This window comes from Carica papaya, chromosome 2, assembly GCF_054855325.1.
Source record: "Carica papaya isolate Zhongbai chromosome 2, ASM5485532v1, whole genome shotgun sequence".
In the NCBI taxonomy this organism is placed as follows: domain Eukaryota; kingdom Viridiplantae; phylum Streptophyta; class Magnoliopsida; order Brassicales; family Caricaceae; genus Carica; species Carica papaya.
Window position 1 is genome coordinate 5,819,205 of NC_142310.1, and position 23,074 is coordinate 5,842,278.

Genomic DNA, 23,074 nt, shown 5'->3' on the forward strand with positions numbered 1-23,074 from the left:
AGGAATCTTGAAATTTCTGCGGTCTCTTGAGGAGTCTCATGTAAAATTTACGGCTAGGCATGTTCCCCTTGCTCTAGATGCTTTCCTTATTATTATTCAATAGGTTTGCTTGCAGATGAAATAGTTAGAAATACTCGACAGGAATTAGTTTTATTTATTTATTTATTTTTTTTGGTTTTCTCCCTTTTTTGGAGTTCATTGCTGTTATTCTTATTGCAGTTATAAGCCTAGTGAGGAGACATTACTGCAGATAGATCGATTTTGTGTGAATACGATTGCTGAGTGTGATATCAGCCCAAAGCGAAAACTGTCACCTTGGTCACGGTCTTTAAAGCAACAATCTGGTGGATCAACAACATCATCATCATCATCAACAACAATGTCGTCTACAACTGCTTCTCCTTTACCAGTGGCTAGTTTTGCTTCTGGGGCATTGGTGAAGTCATTGAATTATGTTCGTTCTCTTGTAGCTCAACACATTCCAAAACGGTCATTCCAGCCCGCAGCTTTTGCTGGAGCTAGTCTTGCATCAAGGCAGGCACTACCATCATTGTCATCATTGCTGAGTAGATCCTTCAATTCCCAATTAAGTCCTGCTAATGCTGGAGAGTCTTCAGAGATTAAGGATGCCGCAACTTTATCAGTTTCAAATTTATCAAATATTGAAGAAGCTGATGCAATAGAATCTATTGAGTATATAGCACCTGATGTTCTGAAATGGCGCTGGATTGGGGAACAGAAACCATCATCTATTTTTTCTGAAAGGTAACTGATGTCTGTTAACCTTGATTTATAGAAAACACATGCAGGCATACATGTAGATACTAAATTCGTCATTAAGCTTTCAGAGGTAGTTTATGTTTTTGCTTGTTTCATTTATGCATAACTCATGTATACTCTGACATGTTCTTGGTATCACAGTGATCGTGCAGCAAGTCTTCAAGACATGAACACTCATAACTTCCTAGAAGTAGGTGCAGCTGCTCTTCTTGTGGGAGACATGGAAGCAAAAATGAAGGGTCAGCCTTGGAAATATTTTGGAACTGCTGATATGCCTTATCTTGATCAACTGTTACAGCCTTCTTCAGTTGCAACCATTACAAATTCAGCCTCTGCCCGTCCCCATTTGAGAGCAATAACATCATCTAAACGCACTAAATTGGGATCTCATCAAATTTGGCATGTTTTTCAAACTCAGACTATCTGTTTGATTTTGTTTCATCTTTGTGTTCTTTACTCCAATTATGTATTTTTTTCTTTGATATCTTTTACAGCAATAACATCAACAGGCACCATGAATGCCACCCATAAACATGGGTTATGAAAACAACCCATATACAGGGGTTCCAAAATATTAAAACTAAAAGGTCCATAAGATTCTCAAAATCCTTTCTGTCATTAATAGAGTGCCCAGAAAAAAACCATTCACAGTTTGGATGAAATAATAGCAAGTATTCTAGAAAATTCTTCTGGTTTTTTGTCTCCAAACAATCAAAAGATTGACACGGGAACGAGGTACTCTCAAGGATCAGTACCCTCAAATCTTTGCTATTGCTCAGAAAAAAAATGCAAAGAGCTGTGATTCCTTTTTGGAAGTGGAGATGGGCGAGAAGGTTTAGCAGGTTTTGTTATGAGAAATTTAAATGATGGGAGATTGGTGAATTTGAGAGACTGTTAAACACTATTTCCCTTGTGAACCTGGACGAAAGCAATGATAGTCCCCAGTGGTTCCTTGTTAAGGACGGGTCTTTCGTAATCAAGTTCTTCTACAAGCAACTGTTCAGATATGAAGAAAATGGTACAAGTTTTCCAGTTCGATTAATTTGGAAGACTATTATCCCACCCCATGTTTCATTTTTTGCTTGGGAGGCTGGCAGATAGTGCATTTTGACTATTGATAATCTCAGGAAAAGTGGTAAGATCTTGGTTAATGCTTGTTATTTGTGTAAGATGGGAGAGGAAACTTGCAACCATGTATTGCATTGGTGTCCCGTGGTGTGCAAGCTTTACACCACGGTTTATGGGCTTCTAGGTATTAGTTGGTGATGGCAGCATCAATGCAAGATAAAATTTTGAAGTGGAAGGGTGTTAGAGGAAGGAGAAAGGAAGAGGACTTAATCCCGCTTACAATCTTTTGGGTTGTTTGGAAGGAGAGGAACAAAAGGGCTTGTGAGGGGATTAATGATGTGAATGGTTTTGACTTACTTAAGAATAGATAGTTTTAAACTCTTGGTTTTTTCCTAATGGATCATTCTCCTCACTCGATGGAGGAGTTAGGGGATCTTATTGATACGTTGTAGACATGTAAATTCCTTGTACATGGGTTTGGCATCCCTTTGGTGCCATTATTAATACTATACCTTTTTTTTGAAATAAATTAATACTATACTTTACACTTTATATTTCAAAGAGATTGACACAGGAATGAGTGTCAAGAGTTCCTTCTTTGATTTTCATGATCTAAACCCATACCAAGCCCATAACTCCTCTGTTGCAGACTCTGAGGTAACCCAAGACGAGTTAGGGAGACTTAAGGCAAAATCTATTGACCTTTTAGATTCCTAAACCAAAGAAGAATATGTTTGGAATTCATACCCTGAAAGGCACATAGGAGACTCGTTAATAATGGTTTTTTCTCTTCTCTGTCAAGTTGTCAATGCTTAAAATCCTGCCCAAGTACCCAGGAACTTGGCGGCCTAATACTGCACTGAATTTATTGTTCATGTTTTTGGTTTTCACAATGTAAAGGGCTCTTGGAGGATATCTTGTCCTATGGCATTGTATTTTCTTTTTTCTTTTCCTTAATAATAATCCCAATCTGCCTAACAATGAAAAAGGCTATTCAGGGAGAAGCCTTACTCTTCCATATCTACTTCCATAGATTTGAAGGCCTCTTCACTTTCGTTACACCTTTTGTAGTATGTTCTCATTGTAAACTTGCTATTCTTAGCTAAGGGCTAAAGAACGAATCATCCTTAGACAGGTACACATGACATTTTCTGAATGCCCTGAAAATAAAATCTCATAACATAAGGTGTTTGGAAGTGGTTGAAGTATGTCAAAAGGAGGATCGTTATTGACAATAGCCCTTGGTAAATTTATCAAAGATGAAATTTGATATTATGGACGACTTGTTATGGTGGAATCACTTTGTTTTTGTAGGTTGGTCTTGTCTATTGCTCTTTCTTTGTGCCTATGGGGGGTTGGTTCACAATCTCTGTAACTTCATTGTACACTAATGGATTTGCTAGTTCCTGTTTGGAAGGTTGCAATTTGAATAACGAGGTTATCAATTCTAAGTGCTCTGCAAGTTCCCAATCATTGAGGTTCTTAGGAGTTGGGTATTCCAAGTACATATTATGTCCTCTATATGGGCGGATTATCAGCCTATGTATATTTCTCTTTTTTAAGTATATAATTTCTACGTTTGTGCTTTATTGAGTTTCGCATGAAGTTGCTTTTTTTTATCCAAGGTAGTAGTGTGACACAAGTTAAGGGTTTGAAGCATCAAAGCATCAACTTGGGGTCTAGGCATTTACCTAACTATTTTTTTGAAATAAAATTTTTTAATTAGTATACCAGACAACTGGGTGACCTCCCTAGGTAGGTCAAACCTAATTAGGAATGATTCTCTACAACATCAACGGTTTAGGAACCTTCTCCACCATTAATCACGCTCTGATCACACAATCACATTCATACATTAAACTTGAGATCCTGTCTCCTTAGAGCTCAAGGACAGAGAGGTACGAGTTATAGAACAAATCTTGTTCAAGTAAGGTCATAAGGCATTTAACTAATTATATTGACAATTAACCTATTTTAATTGTCCAACTTGTGGTTTGGTGTTCTTTGGGTGGTCCAACTTTTAGGATAGATGCAGGACTTCTTCTCTTTGATTGTTAATGTAAGATTTTTTCTGGTTGGTTGGCTGATGCCACTCAAATCGGGGTGAGGTTTGTTCTTAGGTTCACTAGCCTGAATCTGACTGTGGTTTAGAGGCTTGAATAAATGTGGTTAGGAAAAAGTTTGAAATATTTGTTTCAATTATTTGTTAGCTTTAAAATTTCACCTAAACATTTGAGATGAGGTACGTTTATGTATGCATATATATTGTATGTACATACACACACACATTCACATATTTGAAACATCTATAAATATATAAATACGTGCATCTACACATACATACATATATACAACATCCAGTGATTGAGGATTTTGGCTGGTGAAGTTCTGTGAAGAAGAGGATTTGAAACCTCAAATACTTCATTACTTCTTCTCTTGTGGTGTTGAAAGGAAGAGGATAAGCTGCTGTTGAAGGGAGCTTTGTTAGACTGTGGCTCTGGTTTTTTTTTTTTTGTTGAAATAAAAGTGACGAAGTATATTAAGTAAATGGCATCAAGGGGGTGCCCCTCGTTTACAAAAGTAATTATATGTCAATGAGTATATCTAAAATTGCTCCCAAGTCTTCTAATGTGTATGAGTTGTGGCCCAAAATAATAGAGGCAAAATAATGAAATAATCTATCTTTGATATTTACAAAGGTTTCTTCAATACTGTCAAAACTCCTATTGTTCGTTTCCTTCCAAATGACCCAAAATACTGATAAGAGAATAAGGCTGGCAGCTTGGTTGTTGGAAGCAAATCACTCCCAAGCCAAAAGTTCATTGATAACTAACCCAGCTATAATCCAATGAACACCCGATAGGCTGTAAAGCAGGGATCAAAGGTTATAGGTGTAGGGGCACCAAAGTAATATGTGGTTGCAACAGTGCACTTACAAAGAAAACATCTATTAACCAGAATATTCCCTCTTTTCATCAAGTTATCAATAGTCAAGATATGTTCTTTGGCCGCTTCTTCGCAGCAAAAAAAAAAAAAGAAAGAGAAAAAAAAAAATTTCTTGGGGGGGCATGCGACTTCCAAATGATCTTATGGGGAAACATTAGACCACACACTGTTTTGTTGTTGGACATATGGCGGTAGAAGGAGCTGACAGAGAGAATGCCATTTGTCTGAAGATTCCAGCATAGTTTATCATTCTGTCATGTAGTTGGGATTTGGCCATCAGTTGCAGGAAGTTCTCAAACTCGGCCAGCTCCCAGTCTTGTACATTTCTACTGATTGTAACAGAATAGGCCCCATTGGCGCTAGCACACAAGGCATTCCTGATCAATAAATTCCTGTTTTGTGCAATTGCAAAGATCCTAGGGAGTCTGTTGATAAGGCTTCTGTCGCCACACCAGATATCTTGCCAGAACTTGATGCTATCTCCTCTTCCAACCTCCCAATGCATATTGACTAACATGTTCTTGAACATACTCATAATGCCTTTCCACAAACTTATGATGTGAGATCTGTTTTCAGTATTGAGATTGTCGGGCTTGGCCGTTCTCATCCATTTAGTCTCAACAATCCTCTTCCATAAACTGTTGTCATCCACTAAATGTCTCCAGATCCGTTTACCATGAAGAGCTTTATTCATGGTAGTAATTGATCTAAGCCCCAAACCGCCCCACCTGATCGGCCTCTTAACTTCCTGCCAGCAAACAAGATGGTATCGCCTCCTGCTGTCTAAATCTCCCCAAAGAAATCTGTTCTGAATAGCTTCAAGCTTTTTGGCGATATGACCGGTATGATGAAAACAGACAAGTAATAAATGGGGAGATTGGAGAGCGTACTTTTGACGAGTGTCAATCTGCATCGCTTAGATAAAAATCTCTTTTTCTAGCTAGCAAGTTTTCGGTCAAATATATTTATAATCGATTCCCAACCACTGCTGTCTTTGTATTTGGCTCCCAGAGGAAAATGAAAATATTTGATGGGGAGATGTTTTTCATCACAGCCCAGGACCTTGGTAAGATGTTTACCACTGTTGCCAGCCCCAATACCCACCATTCAGATTTTATAAGGTTGATTTTAAGACCATAAGCAGCTTGGAAACAAAGAAGGATGCATCTCATGTTAAGCATGTAATCAACATTCGGCTTGTAGAAAATCAGTGAGTCATCTGCAAAGAAGAGATCCGTGACTTCAATTTGGTTTGTTTTTTTGCCCAATTTCACCCCTTCAACTAGTTTCAGGTTGCAAGCCTTCTTCAAAAGTCTGGTAAGAGCCTCCATTACAATAACAAAGAGGAAAGGAGAGAGCCGATTGCTTTGATGTAAACCCCTTGATGTTTGAAAGAAGGATGAAGGACTGCCGTTCACCCTGACCGCAAAACTGGTGGTGGTAATACACATTTTAATCCATTTCCTCCACTTTAACCCAAATCATTTCTTTCAAGCATGTAGTCAACAACATTCCAACTAACATGATCAAGGCTTTCTCCATATCTAATTTGCAAAGCACCTGCTCTTTTTTCTTTGTTACCAGCTCATCGGCCACCTCATTGGCAATTGTGAAAGCGTCTGTGATTGTCTATTCTTAACAAATGCATGTTGGCTGTCATTGATGATTAAATGAAGCACTTTAGACAATCTATTAGCAAGGACCTTAGAAATAAGTTTGTAAAAACTACTCACCAGGCTGATTGGTTTGACGTTCTTGATGTTTTTTGCACCAACCATTTTAGGAATAAGAACAATGAAAGTGGAGTTAAGAGATTTGACAAAGGACTCTAACCTATGGAAATCGTTGAAAAGGTCTAAAACATCCTCTTTTATGAGTGGCCAAAACATTTGCAGGAATTTCAGGTTACAACCATCTGGGCCCGGTGCTTTGTCACCATTACAATCCCTCAAACTTTCCAAAATTTCATCCTCTGTGAAGTTAGCTTTTGAAATCTCTCTGCTGTGATCATGCAGAACCTCAAATGGCAGGTTATCTAGTTTAGGGCATTGCAAAAAGTAGTCCTCCTTCTAAAGATTCTCGTAGAAATCCTTTGCTGCTTCTCTCAAAGCTTCATTCCCAGTGATGTTTTTTCCATCTATGTGCAGCTTCTCCACATAATTGATTCTTCTTCTATGGTTAGCAAGAGAATGGAAAAACTTGGTGTTCTTATCCCCTTCTTTAAACCATTTTTCCCTGGATTTTTGCTTCCAGGATATTGCTTCCATATGAAGCTTGTTGGCCAGGTCAACCCTCAGCTAATTTCTCCTAGATTTCTCATCCAAATTAAGACCTGTAGCACCCTCAAGTTTGTCAAGCATGTTAAGCTCCACCATGATCTCATTAATGTTTCATTCCCTCCTTGAGATCAACTTCCTTGGTCCATTTTTTGATCTTGGCTTTCAGCGCTTTGCGTTAGGAGGCAATTTTGAAACTTTGTGGCTCTGGGTGTTGTTGGAAACAAATGCAAGGAAATTTAAGGATAATTCTTCCCTTTTTTGTTTCTTTTGGATAGGATGTTTTTCTCCATGCTTGTTGGCTGAGGTGCTCTATAAGGATATATCTTTACCTGTTTTTAGCTGGCTGTTTTTTGTTAAGTTCCTTTGTTGCCTCGTTCTTTCTTCTTTTTTTCGTTCTCTTGGAAGACTGCCAGTCTTCTGATGTGATCTTTTTGTCTCTCTAATACTTCTTTTTTCTCTTGGAAAAATATAAAATTATGGAGATTTCTTAATTAGATATTACAAATTTCACAATGTCTTGAAGCTTATCTTTGTTTCAAAAAAGTTTAGTTGATTGCTACAGGTGGTGATTATTTTGCATCTTTTGCAGGGAAGATTCCCCTGTAAGTACTTTTCGTCCTCGTCCTCGACCGCTCTTCCAATATCGTCACTATAGGTAAAAAAACTGAGAATCTTTCATCTTTTTAGTTGAAGAAATTTAAGTAATTTTTGCAAATTATTCTTTTGCTTTCTTCTAAATTTTTTTTTATGTTAATCAGTGAACAGCAGCCTTTACGCTTGAATCCTGCTGAGGTCTGTGAAGTTATTGCTGCAGTTTGCTCCGAGACATATTTTCCAAATGCTAATGTCATGACCGTATCATCTCGAAAGCCATCAGTTGATGTGGCTGTGAGCGTCCTTATTAAGCTTGTTATTGACATGTATGTAGCTACTTGATTCTATAATTTCAGTCCATTGTTGTATCTCATGTCTTTTAACTTGCTGCTTCCTATCCCTTGGCATTTAGAGGCACACATGAGTTCATACAAGTACTTGGTTTCTTGTAATTTTACATATAGGAGCTGTATGTATGCAAAAAATGTGTGAACACCCTCCAAACACAAAGGTCTGAAGGCATAGCAGTCTTGCAACTTTCACCATTTTTCTGCTATTTCATAGATACTTTAACATCTTCCACCAGGGCATAACCATCTACGTACAATGGTCTTAAAACATCATCCACATACAGTGGATGCTTGTTTCCTCAGATACTCCCTTCCGTTGTAATGATTGTCGTGCTTGAGTATTCACCATCTTTTTTACCGAAGATGTATATAATTTATTGTCACTTGGATTTATTTAGCTTTGCACTTGCATCTTGACTTACCATTAACAGTAGATATGGGGTGTATACATTTTGTTTAACATCTTTCTAATGTATTATCTTGTAGATGTCTCAACTCTATATTCTGTTCCAGGAAAACTCTTCTGTGGCATCACGCCATTTGTTTGCTTTTCCTTTTGCCCACTTTTATATTGGCTGATAAATTAACATATTGGAATGTTTTGGAAACTTTTATTGTAGGTATGTCTTGGATTCTGGGACTGCTGCTCCTCTCACACTTTCTATGCTTGAGGTGCTTTCCCTTTTGTGTACTTTTTTTGATTATGATAACATGTAAGAGGCTTTTTATCCGAGAAAAGAGACATGTAGAAAGCTCTTCTCATATATTGTGTTTAATTTATGGCAATCATCTTTCAGGAAATGCTTACTTCTCCAAAACCAGCTTGTAGGATACGTGCCTTTGATTTAATTTTGAATCTTGGGGTCCATGCTCACTTGTTAGAGCCAATGATAACTGATGATACTTCCACCATTGAAGAAGGGTATGTCTCAGAATCGTTTTTTGAGAATGAAGATCAGCTCATAACACAAGGGAAAAGGAAAACAAATTTGGTTAAAGTTCTGGGTGCTTCTGCTGCTATTGATAAGTTTGAGTCTTGGATTTTGAACATTTTATATGAAATATTACTCCTCCTTGTTCAGGTACACTTTATCAACAGCCTTCCTTCCATTGCATCTCTTAAGTAGCTTCCCTATGCGTTGCATAATTTTTCTCCTTGTTCATACTGGAAGTTTATATACTACTTGAACGACACCATAGGTTCTAAATTGTGCAATATGTTTGTATAATGCTTTAGATTTCGATAGGCAAGTAGATAAACAAGTACAAACTTTTCTGTTTGGTATTCTGACAAGATAGACAGATAGGTATCAGTATCATTTAAGAAGCTTTTCTCTTAGAGTAGATTCTACTTCATTTATTCCACAAGAAAATCTCTTACATTGCACAAAAGGCCTTACAGCCGATTCTTTAAGATAAATTTGCTGGAAAGACATATAAACGTGGGACCCATGAAAGAAGCAAAGAGGAGTTTGAGTCTATATTGAGTTGAAAGTTGGTTTTTTAAAGGAACTAATGAGAGTTAGAATTCTTTAGAAATTTCTATTACGTATTTAGATTTATATATAGAATAGGAAGTTAAAGCTAGCACTATGATTCCTAGAATTATAATTAGATTTAGATTGAGAATTTTAATAAAAAACTAGGATTATGATTTCTAGAATTATAATAGGGTTTCATTCAATTTGTTTTCCCATAAATGTGCATATTATTATGAATAAAATCATCAACTATTAATTCAAAAAGTTTCTCTCTTAAAGCTTAGAGGTTTTCTTAAACAAGCCGTAAGCCGGGAAACCAAGAAGCAAGTATCTCACTTGCTTCAAAATTTCACACTAGCAGGTCCTATGACTAGACTTAGAGCCTGGACCATGACGTGTTGGAGCATTGTGCTCTAGAGGCTTTTGGGAAATCATTAAGTTGTCAAGGTCTTTAGCAGGGGGGAGTTGTTCAAATGTGGTTTTCAAACCTTAGGCTTCTAAGGATGCACCCTATTCGGTCAATACAAGATGTTTCACGGAGGTCTCGCGGAACCTCAACAATTGGAAAATTGGTGAATATGAAGCTCTTTTGAATACATTGGAGTCAATTTCCCTGAATGAGAATTATTATTTTTTAAATATAAAGTGTAAGGTATATGTTGATATCGGCACCAAGGGGGTGCCTACCTATGTACTAAAATTTATAAGTCAATTAAAGCGTCAAGAAAATTTTCTAAATTCTCCATTTAATAAAGAAGATGACTCAATAATAAAAAACAAAGGGTTTATTGACAATCTGATTCCATTGACCATTTTTTGGGTCCTTTGGAAAGAAAGAAATGTTAAGGTTTTGGAGAGTAAAAAAGTAAGATTATATAAATTAAAAAATAGATGGATAAACTATTTTGAGACCAGTTTGTTAGGTCATGACATTATCAGAAATGAGAATTTTGGGAATATCATTGATACTCTAACCATATTGTAAATTTTTGTACATTGGTTGATATCCCTTTTTTAGTACCTCGTTAATACACATTTTACACTTTTTATTCAAAAAAGAAAAAAGTGAACCATCTATTTTTAAGTGATCAAAACCGTCCAGATCATCAACACCATCAAAAACCCTTTTGTTCTTATCCTACTACACAACCCAAAAAATGGTAAGCGGTAGTAAGTTCACTCGTTTCCTCCTTCCTCTCATGCCTTTCCACACCCAAATTTCATCTCTCACCCAACTAATACCTAACATGCCATAAACCATTGTTCATGGAAACTATAGGAGATCAAAGCAGAACATGGTTATAAGTCTCTTCTACCCTCTTACAGAGATAAAAAGCATTCACCATTATTTTATTCCATCTCCTTAACTTATCAATGGTCAAAACATACTCCCTATTTGTGTCCCATGCTAAAAACGATACACGAGGTGGAGTTTTTGCCTTTCAGATCTGTCTGAAGGGGAAAGTAAAACAATTATCTTCATATTTGAACAATTGCTTATAGAAAGACTTGATGTAAATGACCCATTCGTTGTGAGATGCAATAGGGTATTTTCATTGCTCCCATCCAAAGTCACACGGGAGAGAGTGTTCAACAGATTCTCATATTCACCAATCTTCCAGTCATTCAGATTTCTCAACACAGAGACTTGCCATTCCTTCTCCTCCCCATCAACTTACCACAAAAGAGTTGTTGATCTTTATCTCTTTTTGTTGAGCAATAGTATAAATTTGGGGATATTGCTCTTCTCCAAAAGACATCTTTTTCTGTCAGAAACCTCCACAACCATTTACTCGCAAAGCCTCGTTCATCTCCACCAAAGACCACAAGCCCAAACCACCAAGAAATAATGGTTTTTTGAGTTCACTTCATGCCACCAAATAATATCTCTTTCTACCCTCTGTATCCCCCCCAAAGAAAACTACTTTGAATGACTTATAGCTTTTAACCACACTCATCAGAATGGTTAATAGCGACATGTAGTAAATAGGAAGGTTGCCTGATGTACTCTTAATGAGTGTAAGCCTCTACCCTTTAGAGAGGAGGGCTCTCTTCCATCCTGCCAACTCTGTTCAAAGCTACCCACCAACGGTTCCCAAGTCATCGCTTCTTTAAAATTAGCACCAAGTGATAATCCCTAATATTTGATAGGTAAACTTACAAGTCTATAACCAAAGCCCTTGCCAAATCCTCCGAGTCTCTTGCAAGCCCCATTCTTACCATTTATGATTTAGCAAAATTAATACTGAGCCCTTGGACTGCTTGAAAACCCATTAAAGGATATATTATATTTAACAAAACTCTTCTTGATGATTCACAGAATAGCATAGCATCATCAGCCAAAAATCTAAGTGTAATCTCCTAAGCTTGATTCCCCATGCCCACTTTCAAACCTTTGAATAAATTACATTCCTTGGCCCTTATTGTTATTCTATTTAGAGCTTCTATACCCTGAATGAAGAGCAGGGGTGATAAAGGTTTTGGAAAAAAGATGATGATCCTCTTGTAACAATAACTGCAAATGATGTAGTAGTAATACACGAAATGACCTAGTTTTGCCATTTCTCCCTGAAGTCCATCCTCATGAGCATATAATTCACAAAATCCCAACTCACATGATCGTAGGCTTTTTTCATATCAAGCTTGTATAACACTCATTCCCTCTTCCTATATATCCTTATGACATTTCCCAATCACCTTATCCATGATACATGATATTTGCCATTTTCCTCACAAGGACCTTAGCAATTAGTTTATAATACAATCAACTAGGCTCATGAGTCTAAAGTCTTTAATATTGTGAGTCCCACCAATCTCTGTGATGAGCATCGAGAAAGAAGAGTTAAGAGATTTTATAAAAGATCCCGCTTCGGGCAATTCTTGGAACATATCAATGATATCCTTCTTCATCAAGTGACAAAACTCCTGAAGGAAACCCATATTAAATTCCTTCGGTCCAAATCCCTTGTTTCTTTTACACAACATAAGACACTTAAAGGTCTTCTCTTCCGAGAACTCTCTCTCTCTAATGCAAGCCTACTAGATTCATCTAGGATTGTGAATTAATGTAATCCAATTTTGGTCTCCAATCCAACTCTTCCTTTTATAATCCACAGAGGTAACCCTTAACCTCATTCCTTAACTGTTCATTACCACCACCGCTGCATCATCAATCTCCATCGACTCCACATAATTATTTCTTCTGTGATGGTTGACCATACAATGGAAGAATTTTGTGTTTTAGTTCTCCTCTATAATCCACTGAGCTTTCAACTTTTGTCTCTAAGAGATCTCCTCTATTTGAATTCTGGTGGCAACTTCGAACTTTAAAGACTCTCTCTGGACTATGTCTTCAGTTGTCGCGATCCCATCCCCTTCCTTTATGTCGAGCACCTCAATCTCATCAAATAGTGGCTTCATCTCTCTTTCACATCAGACCTGCCCTCCTGGCATTATTTCTTAATCTCCGATTTAAGATATTTTAATCTCTGTGCAACCCTATAGCTTGTCTTGCCATCTAGGTATGTGGCTACCCATTACTCCTTAACCTTTTTCTGGAAATTATCAACTTTCAACTATTTGTCTTCGAATCTAAATAGGCTTGGACCCCACCTAATACCTTATGACAACAAGTATATAGGTAAATTGGTTAGAAATAGTTCTTTGTATATTTTTTACACATGTTCTCCATTTGGGTTTGACAAGACACCGAGATTAAAAATCTATCAATTCTAGAACATGTTGGTTGACCAACTAACTGGACTATGCCCATTTACCACCCATCAATGATAAGTCCATTAACTCAACCCGATCCAAGATATCCTTGATTTCATCAACACAACTTCGAGAAAAATGATTCCCTAATCTCTTGCTTCTATAAAGTGCCATATTGAAATTACCATCGACCACCCATGACCGCTTCCACTTGATTTTGCAAGCTTCTATATCCTCCCATAATAAGCTCTATTGTAAACCCCAATGAACATTCATCTAATACCACTACTACAGTCTTTAAAAAGACATGAAATAGTACACTCTCTCACTAATATCTCTACACACTCAAACAAATTCTCCTTCCATAATATGAGAATGTCACCTGAAGTACCACATGCCAGCAATTTTCTCCACCCCATATCCTTAAAATTCCAAAGGCTACGAACAATCCCCTCAGATAGTGATCTCATTTTTGGTTTCCTGTAAGCAGACAACATCCGGTTTCCATTTGCTCATGCATCCCTTGATAACTTGTCTCTTTTTATGATTGTTAATACCCTGCATATTTCATGATATGATTTGACCAAACATCATTTAAAGAGTTTGCCGACACCCACTCCTCCTCCTATCTACCTTCCTCCAAACGTCGTAATTTACAGTGGTGATCAGCCTTCTCAACTCTCTTGATCCCTCAACCCCCCTTTGCTCAAGCTTTCAGTCTCTCCTCTCTTTCTTTCTCATCTTCTCTTCTCTTTTCATTCCAACCCATCAAAAGATACCCCCACCAATCCACACAACCGCTGGACATTCTTCAGCACCTATCGGGAATTCTCCTCAACCCTCACATCACCTATTTGCTCACCACTTGCCTCCTCCACAGGTTCTTCACCATCCTGTAGAACCAGTAACCTACTACTGCTTGTGTCATCATCATCCTCCACCTCTAACACCGGAACCATATTCAGGCTATTTCGGGTCCCTAACCAAACTTAGACTTGCGTTATGCTCTTCTCTTTTGGTCTTGGCTTCAGAAAAAACCCCTTCGTCTACCTTTTTCCATTTTCGACCTTCAACAATTGGCTCATCATCATCGGCCTTCATCGACCTTTGGCCTTTTATAACCTCCTGTTTCCGACCTTCGGCATCAAAATCAGCTTCCTTCCCTTTGTTGATAGTCTGCTTACTCACGCCGTTGCGTTGGGAACCTTCTTCTCCTTTGGTTTATCGTCGGCTTTTCACTATACCATTCGTCTCTACTTGCTACAACTGCTAGGATTTTCCTATGGGGGTCGGATCGTTGGACAACACTGACTCTTTGTTTTACGTGAACTCGACCCTGAAAATAGTAGAACCCACGCTTGTTAAAGCTCAGTGACAGCCCAAGCTTCGCAACCCTCTTCTTTCTTTCAGTCCACAACGTTCTTCTACCTAGAGTAGTCATTTTCCTTACTTGATGAAAGAGTTAGGAGACTTTATTGGTTCTTTGATAGATATGTAAATTTCTTATAAATGAGTTTGGCACCTCCTTGGTGCTATCATTAATAATATACTTTACACTTGATATTTCAAGAAAAAAAAACTACCAGTAAGACTACTCTTCTTGAAGTTAATCTTCAACCTTTAGATATGCTCAAATACTTAAATAAGAGTAATCTCGTACCTAATTGACCTATCATCGTCTTGCAAAATCAGAATAGTATTTCTTTATATAAAAGTTAGTAGATGTATTAAAAAAGGGCACCAAGGGGGTACTACCCATGTACAAAGTATTAAATATCTAACAGAATATCGATAACAGTTCCAATATCATCAAAAAATAAGTTACGACCCAAAAGAATGGAGTCAAAACAATGTAACCATCTATCCTTAATATTTACAAAAGTATCTTCATTATCGTCAAAAGATCTATTATTTCTTTCTTTCCAAATAATCCAAAATATAGTAAGGGGAATAAGGTGATTGATATGATTGCTCGAGTTTAAACCATCTCAAGCCAAGAGTTCATCGTGAACGGATCCAGCCATTATCCAATTAAGAACAATCAAATTAAAGACCATAGACCAAAGTTTAGAAGCGAAATGACACCATAGAAGAATGTGGTTGCAACTCTCGGCGTCACACTTGCATAGGAAACACCTGTTACCCATAACTTTTTCTCGTCATCAAGTTATCTAAAGTTAGAATCTTCTTTGTACTGACTTCCTAAGCAGAAAAGCAATTATGGGAGAAAAACCGGTTTTTCAAATAGATTTCTGCTATTGCAAAAGCAGAATAGTGTTATTGCCAATTATAAAGATGAAATCTCCACGTCTAGTTCCGTACCACTGATTCACTTACTCGGTCTCTCTCAGTTGCTCTAATCAACATCCTACGTAATATACCAATCGCTAGGGTGAAGAGAAATGGAGATATGGGTCCCTTGCCTCAACATCTCAATGCATGGAACCAATCTTGGGCCTTACTATTTAAAGTACCGAGAAAGAGACTGATGCTAGGCAACCTTGAATCCACCTTCTCCATCTTGACCCAAACCCTTTACGTTCAACATGTCCACCTATAAATTTTCAGTGAACCGTGTCATCGGTCTTTTCGAAGACGAATTTAAGAACTAACCCGTTCTTCTAAGACCTATGTATAAAATCCACCACTTCATTAGTCACTAAGGAAGGATCAAGGATTTGTCTACTTCCACAAAGGCACTCTAGTTTGGTGAAATTGTATCGTCGAAAACATCACCAAGCCTTAATGAAAATACCTTAGTGATTATCTTGTAGACCTTTGTAATAAACTTATTGGGGGATAGTAAGCAATCTTCATAGACTTATCCTTTTTTAAGGACTAAAGAGGTAAAGGGGGCATTAATGCTCTTGTCTATAGAAGCATTTAAAAAGAATTCCTCAAGCACTTAAAACAAATCAGTTTTTACTGTTTCCCAACAACTTTTAAAGGACTCTATTTGAAAAACCATTTGTTCTGGCGCTTTATTACTCTCTAACTCTCCAACAACCTGCCTTATTTCCTCCTCAACAAATGGTCTTTCTAGCCAATCTGTTTTATCTCTACAATAGGTGTCCATTCAATGCCCTCTAACAAAGGCTTATGTTCCACCTCTTAGGTGTGTAGTTTTGGAAAATAGTGAGTTATCTCTTGTCCTATAGCATCAACTCTTTTTTCCTCTATCCCGTTATCAAGCTCCAAATGTTTTATCAAGTTCTTCCTTCTGTGTCCATTGACCACGCTGTGGTAGGGTCACATATTCGCAACTCCCTCCTTCACCCATTTAAATTTTGCTTTATGTCTCCAACTTCTCTCTTCTTTCAACAATAAGTCATCTAAATCATTTTTCAAGTTTCTTAGTCTTTCCTTTTGGCTTTAGGATATGGTGGTCTCCGCTACTAGTTTGTCTAGGACCTTCATTTCCTCGAGAATACCTGCTTTTCTCAAGCACATATTCCCAAATGCCTCCTCATCCCATGATTTCGCTTTCTCTTTCAGATTCTTTAGTCTCCTCATATATTTGTTCTTCCCACCCACCTTTATTACCTTCTCGCCACCATTCCATCGCTCTTGACCCAAACTCCAAATGCTGTAACCAGAGATTCTCAAATCAGAAAGAGGTAGGACCTTATTTAATCCGCTGGGACTCAAGCACAATGGGAAAGTGATTCGATGCAGGCTGTGGGAGAATTTCCTATATTTGGTCAGGGAAGCTATCCTCCCAGTATGGAGAGATTAGAAAACTGTCTAAGTGTGAGGAAACCATCCCTTGTCTGTCAATTGACCAAGGAAATTAGCTATTTGCCAGGGGTAGGTCTCTCAATTCATGGTCTTCTATGAAAGCATTGAATTTTATCATTGATATGGTCATTTCCCCAGGCCTCTCATGTAGATACCTACACGCATTAGATTCTCCTTGTAAAAACCAAAATGAATTGCAAAGGCCTGAGGACAACTCTTTCCCTTTCATTTAGAAGCACTGTACATCTGTCTCCTGAAAATTGTACAGTTATGATAGTTAAAGACTGCCTTTAATTCGTGCTTTCTTTAAACACAATGTATATTTGTTGTTTTGTTATATGGAAGTTGGAAGTGGAAAGTAGTTTCTTATCAGAAATGTTAAATTTCAAAAGTGATCAGTAACAATCTACTTTTTCTTTTGATATTTAGCATCTAAATGCCCTTAATGTTTCTGTCTTAGGCTGAAGAAACAGAAGAGTCTGTTTGGGCATCTGCTCTAAGCTGTTTACTTTATTTTGTCTGCGATAGAGGCAAGATTTGGAGGAACAGATTAAAAGGTCTTGATATAAGGGTGAGTTGAATTTTCTTTCAAAGCCTAAGTTTTACTTTTCTCTTCCCTTACATTGGTAGAATCGTTCACATTGATGATGTTACTCGTAACATGTACTATACCCTTATCTTTACTGTTTATTGTTCATTTGATGCAACTGATGCTTATGCTGTGAGCTCTAGAAATGCTTTCTAAATAATATTCAGTAAAAACAGTTTTAAATTGAAATGCAACATAATTTTTGGAACTTACTGTAAAAACTCACTTCAATATAAATTGAGATATTGTATTTAATTAATTATGCTTTAGAATTAATAACGAATATTGAATGATAAAAAATTACATAACAATAGAAATTAATAATAATTATTATTTGAGTGATATCATTCTTTCTAAAACATATTCTAATAATATATATTACTCTAAAATAGTTATTTTATTTTAATTGATTAATTAATTTTATTCAACATTTATTTCAAAAAAAAAAAATTATTCGACATAAATATTGTTTTTAAGTTATTATTATTTATTTTAAAAATAAATACTGTTTAATAATTTATAATAAATGTAATATTATTCATAATGAATTACTATTATGTTTTTATTTTAAAATGTTAAATTTATTAACAAATGAAATATAAATTAAGTAAATATACTTATTGAAAATATTATTCACCCGTACAACACCAACTATTTCCTAAAAGCATCTATTTTCATCTTTTGATTTCATTTTTATCAAAAGCCAAAAATAGTTTAAAGAGATGTGATTTGTTCTGGTTGGCGAGAAACTGATGTAACTGGAAATGATCAGGACAAACTGATTAAATGATCCTTGATATAAGGGTGAGTCCATTTTTCTTGTGAACCCCAATGCTTTATTTTTCTCTCCTCTTAGATAGGTAGACTTGTTTAGCCTCATGTTTGTTCCCATTGATGATGCTTATACGAGTAGCATTCATAAAAGATCTCCATAAGATCAAGTAATAAAAAGACTGGTTGGGAAAGGGATATGATCTTGTTTAATTTCTGAGAAATTAGGTAATTGGAAACAAAAGCTAGAGTAATTGCAATCTCGTTTCATTTTCCACTTTTGTGCCTTTCATAGTGACCACCAGGACTCATATCTGTGTAAACCATATATATAGGACTTCTAATGCTATACCCTTGTGGTTTAATTTTCATTTACGTTTGAGAATTGTAGATTTTCTCTTAGTGAAATTTCATGGACATCCCCTACTATTATAAATCCTTTCTTATTGCTAATAATTTTTTTTTTCATTTTTCTTTCTATTAAAAAAATTCATGGACAAAATTTTGGCTTCTCTTACCCAAGTATTAACCTCTTTTGTCCTACATGATCTGTCATTTTTCTTTGTTCTTATTATCGTTGTTCACTTTGCCTGTAAATACCATATATTGGTTTTGGTGCTTTTTTCACTATATTCATCTCCAGGTTATCAGGGAACTTCTAGTAGCTAGCAGGAAGAATTCTTGGGCAGAAGTTGTTCATTGCAAGCTGGTTTGCATGCTGACAAACATGTTTTACGAAGTCCCAGATGAAACTGCCAAAGCTGCTTCAAGTAGCTCACTTTTTCTTATAGACCAGGTTGATCTGATTGGCGGAGTTGACTTTATTTTCCTTGAGGTAATGCAAGTTAATTAAATCATGGTAGAGATTAGAATAAGAATTAAATTATTCTAATTTTCAGAATTTTCTTCACAGTAAGGAAGTAGACATAAAAGAACTCTTATTTATCATCCTTTCCTTTTAGATCATCATTTCATGGTCTTAAACAATATCATCTGAAGTTTAAGAAAAGAATAAAATCATATGGACAGTTTGCACGAAAACACCCAAATTAACACTAATCTATTTTCTCTGTGCATGTACATATCTCAAGGGCCAATGTAAGGGAAGCATAATAAGAGACAAAGAAATAAACATGGAATACAAGCTTAACCTCCTTCAATAATTTTTTTCTAATTGACCATAATGCTTAGAAATAATTATATGTTATAATAAAGAACATTTACTTCATTTTTAACAAGGAGTGTGTATAATTAATCTGTGACATGAATTATCAAGCCCTTAAAACAATTATTATGGGAGATTGATGACAATAAGACTGAGAATATATGTCTATTATTTTTTTAACAAATATGTTCTTATTCTGTCTTTGGACCTTGATGGTTAATGTGTGTAGTTTGTCGATCAGATTTATAATTTTCCTTGATGTAATTTCCTACGTTCTTAATTGAGGATCTAGCATAATGAATTTTCAGAATGTTTGAACTGCTATATTTACATACATACCACAGAATATGAGTAATGCAGAGTAGGAACGTCTTACAATGGACATGTTTTAATACCATAAGATATTTATTTAATTATTATCTTTGTATATTATTTTGGTTACTTAGCATTATTCTAGGCTTATTATTTAGGACTTGTATTTCTTATTTAGTTATAAGTCTTATTGTGTAATATAATTCGGATTCAAGCAATTAGAGACTCCTTGAGTCCAGAACTAATATTTATTGCTTTGCTGCACAAGCACCTTATAAATTCATGACAACCACCTTATAAATACATGTGTGATTCATTATTATTTGGCAGATTGCTTATAAATAAAAAATTATTGATTTCATCTCATTTATTAAGGGCCTAACAATCTTGTAATTATGATTGCGACAACCTTGTAAGTTTGGTTCTTGCTAATTCCTGTGGTTGTGGACCAGGTTTATTTTATTTTTATACTTTTTTATTTTCCTATCTTTCCAATTTCACTATGCTAAACCAGTGATTTCATGGAATTTCCGTCTTATATGCATATTTGCTCTGGGGGTGGATCTAAATCCATTTAAAAATGACCTTATGGTCTATATTTGGTGCTTTTTAACAATGCAGTATTCCCTAGCAACATCAAGAGAAGAAAGAAGAAACATGTATTTGGTGCTTTTTGACTATGTTTTGCATCAAATAAATGAAACATGCATAGCTGCCGGCGTTTCTGAATATAGTGATGATGAGATTCAACCTCTTGCTGTTCTGCTTGCCCTTGCTGATGCACCTGAAGCTTTTTACATTTCTGTTAAGCTTGGGGTTGAAGGCATTGGAGAACTCTTGCGAAGATCAATTTTAACAGCATTGTCTAGGTTTCCTAACAGTGAACGGCTAAAGATGGTAGGGTCTGAAATCTCATATCATATGTTGTCTCTCGCTCTCTCTCTCTCTGCCTGTTATGTTTTTGCATGCCACTATGTGTTGGCACGTAAGTGCTTCTGGTGCTTCCATATTCACTGCATTATGATTATATATTGTAGTCATAAGAAGTAAATGTATATCCCAAATCTGGATATTCATATTGTAGAGGCTCTAATATTTGTCAGTGAACATATAATTGGGGCAGACTGAAATCTGAAACAGAGGTTCATGTAGGCATCCAAATCTTGGTCCAAATATATAGTTTATCATGAGATGCTAAAATCTGAAGAGAATGACTGGGCGTGAGATTTGCCAAATTGTTGCCTTCCTTGTATTTTGGTCAAGGTGTTCCAGTGTATGTTTTAATATATTCTACTTATGTTTCCAACTATATCCTTCTCTTGGAAGTTTAGTCCTTTTTTGGGAGGGAGGATAGTATTGGGGATAGGCAAAGAGAGAGACCTTTCTTCCAGCTCTGTCACCTACCTTTTCATCTTGTTGCTTTACGATTAAATATATCATTTAACAATTTGGTCTAATTCTTTATAGGTAATTGGTTTTTAAATTAATTCTGATATTTTGATCATTTTATTTGCAGCTTTTGGAGAATATAACAGAGAAATTTGATGCAATAATAAGTTCATTTACACATTTGGACAAAGAGTTCTTGCATCTGAAACAGATAACAAAATCCTACAAGTCCATAGAGAATGTTCAAGTTTTGAGAAATGATGTTAGCATGCAAACGAAGCTAGCATGGGCGACTTTACATTCCCTTCTTCATTCCGAAAGAATCACTTACCGTCAAAATGGGTATATCTGGTTGGGTGACCTACTTATCGCTGAGATTAGTGAACAACGGGATGCAAGTGTATGGTCAAATATAAAAAATCTGCAGCTTAAAATTGCCAATGCTGGGGTGGTTGATTTATCAGTTGCTTCAGATGTGCCTCTGTCTCTTTGGCTTCTGTGTGGGCTTTTAAAATCAAAGAGTAACCAGATCAGATGGGGTTTTCTATTCATTCTGGAGAGGCTTCTCATGCAATGTAAATTTTTATTAGATGAGAATGAAACCCAACAGTCGAGCAGTGATCTTGGCCATGAACATGTAGATAGACGGCTTGAAAAAGCAAATGCACTGATAGATATTATGAGCAGTGCTTTGTCTTTGGTGGCTCAAATAAACGAAACAAATCGTATCAATATTTTAAAGGTATGTTGTTCAAGGATTTGTTCCATATCATTCTAAACCTAAGTGATAAAACTTGAAAGATCTGATCAATGTTTGAGAATGAAGATTTATCATGATGGAAACATGTTAAAGCTTAGGTCCTACACCACCATTCTCTGGATCCATTTGGAGTATATCTTTCTTTATTTGCTATATTATATTCACTGAAAATATTAAATGCATGATAAATTGCAAAATAGAAATATATCTGTTTATAAGCATTGGACAGACTTGTAACAGGTTTTACCATCTTATATTCTTTGGTCGTTCCAAACAGATGTGTGACATCCTATTATCTCAATTATGCCTAAAAGTCTCCCCTGCAAGTGGTAATAATACATTTAATGTTCCTGAGCGTGCCTCACGACAAAATGGCTCTCGCTGGAAAGATTTCATTGAGGAGAGTGATAACAGATCTAGTTCCAGCATTAGTAATTGTTTAACATGTGAGACAGCATCAGTGGCGGCATTGCTTCTCCGTGGACAGGCCATTGTTCCTATGCAGTTGGTTGCACGTGTTCCTGCTGCTTTATTTTATTGGCCATTGATTCAACTTGCTGGTGCTGCAACTGACAATATTGCACTGGGCGTTGCTGTTGGAAGCAAAGGAAAAGGAAACCTTCCTGGTGCAACTTCAGACATTCGAGCTACCCTTTTATTACTTCTAATTGGTAAATGCACTGCAGATCCTACTGCATTCCTTGAAGTCGGTGGAGAAGAGTTCTTTAGGTGATTCCATATCCTCTTGCTTCTTAGTGGACCTCCAACTTGTTATCCTTATGATGGGCGTGCCAAACATCAATGTGAATTCTTTTTTTTTTTTTGGCAGGGAACTTTTAGATGATACAGATTCAAGAGTGGCTTATTATTCTTCTGCTTTTCTTCTAAAGGCAAGGAGCCTTCTTTCCCTCAAAATCTTTTATATGACCTTGTGTTTGTTCTGTGTGAACATTCTTAATTGTTTGCTTAGTCATTGAAGCCCGTGTTTTACAGAGAATGATGACAGAGAAGCCAGAGAAGTACCAAAGCATGCTACAGAGGCTTGTTTTCAAAGCTCAACAGGTACCAGCCCAAGACTTTTAGTATGTTTGAAGTTGCACAATTACAAAAACGGAACCACCACATCAGAACAATTGCT

The 23,074-nt window shown here is 36.4% G+C and overlaps 1 protein-coding gene and 1 non-coding gene across 2 annotated transcripts in view; one reads left to right on the plus strand and one right to left on the minus strand.

The window, feature by feature from the left end:
* The window catches only part of LOC110810757 (uncharacterized), a 30,889-nt gene that overhangs the window by 5,307 nt on the left and 2,508 nt on the right, over window positions 1-23,074 (plus strand). Inside the window, exons 4-16 of the mRNA XM_088212937.1 lie at window positions 220-765; window positions 922-1,179; window positions 7,663-7,728; window positions 7,832-7,993; window positions 8,638-8,689; window positions 8,815-9,099; window positions 17,411-17,521; window positions 18,954-19,145; window positions 20,409-20,684; window positions 21,304-21,918; window positions 22,214-22,665; window positions 22,766-22,826; window positions 22,930-22,998. Of these exons, the coding sequence (XP_088069063.1) occupies window positions 220-765; window positions 922-1,179; window positions 7,663-7,728; window positions 7,832-7,993; window positions 8,638-8,689; window positions 8,815-9,099; window positions 17,411-17,521; window positions 18,954-19,145; window positions 20,409-20,684; window positions 21,304-21,918; window positions 22,214-22,665; window positions 22,766-22,826; window positions 22,930-22,998 (3,145 nt within the window). The remainder of the gene's footprint in view (window positions 1-219; window positions 766-921; window positions 1,180-7,662; window positions 7,729-7,831; window positions 7,994-8,637; window positions 8,690-8,814; window positions 9,100-17,410; window positions 17,522-18,953; window positions 19,146-20,408; window positions 20,685-21,303; window positions 21,919-22,213; window positions 22,666-22,765; window positions 22,827-22,929; window positions 22,999-23,074) is intronic.
* On the minus strand, window positions 3,573-3,785 carry LOC148268696 (small nucleolar RNA U3). Its single transcript, XR_015817458.1, has one exon. It is a non-coding gene; the product is annotated as a small nucleolar RNA U3 (small nucleolar RNA).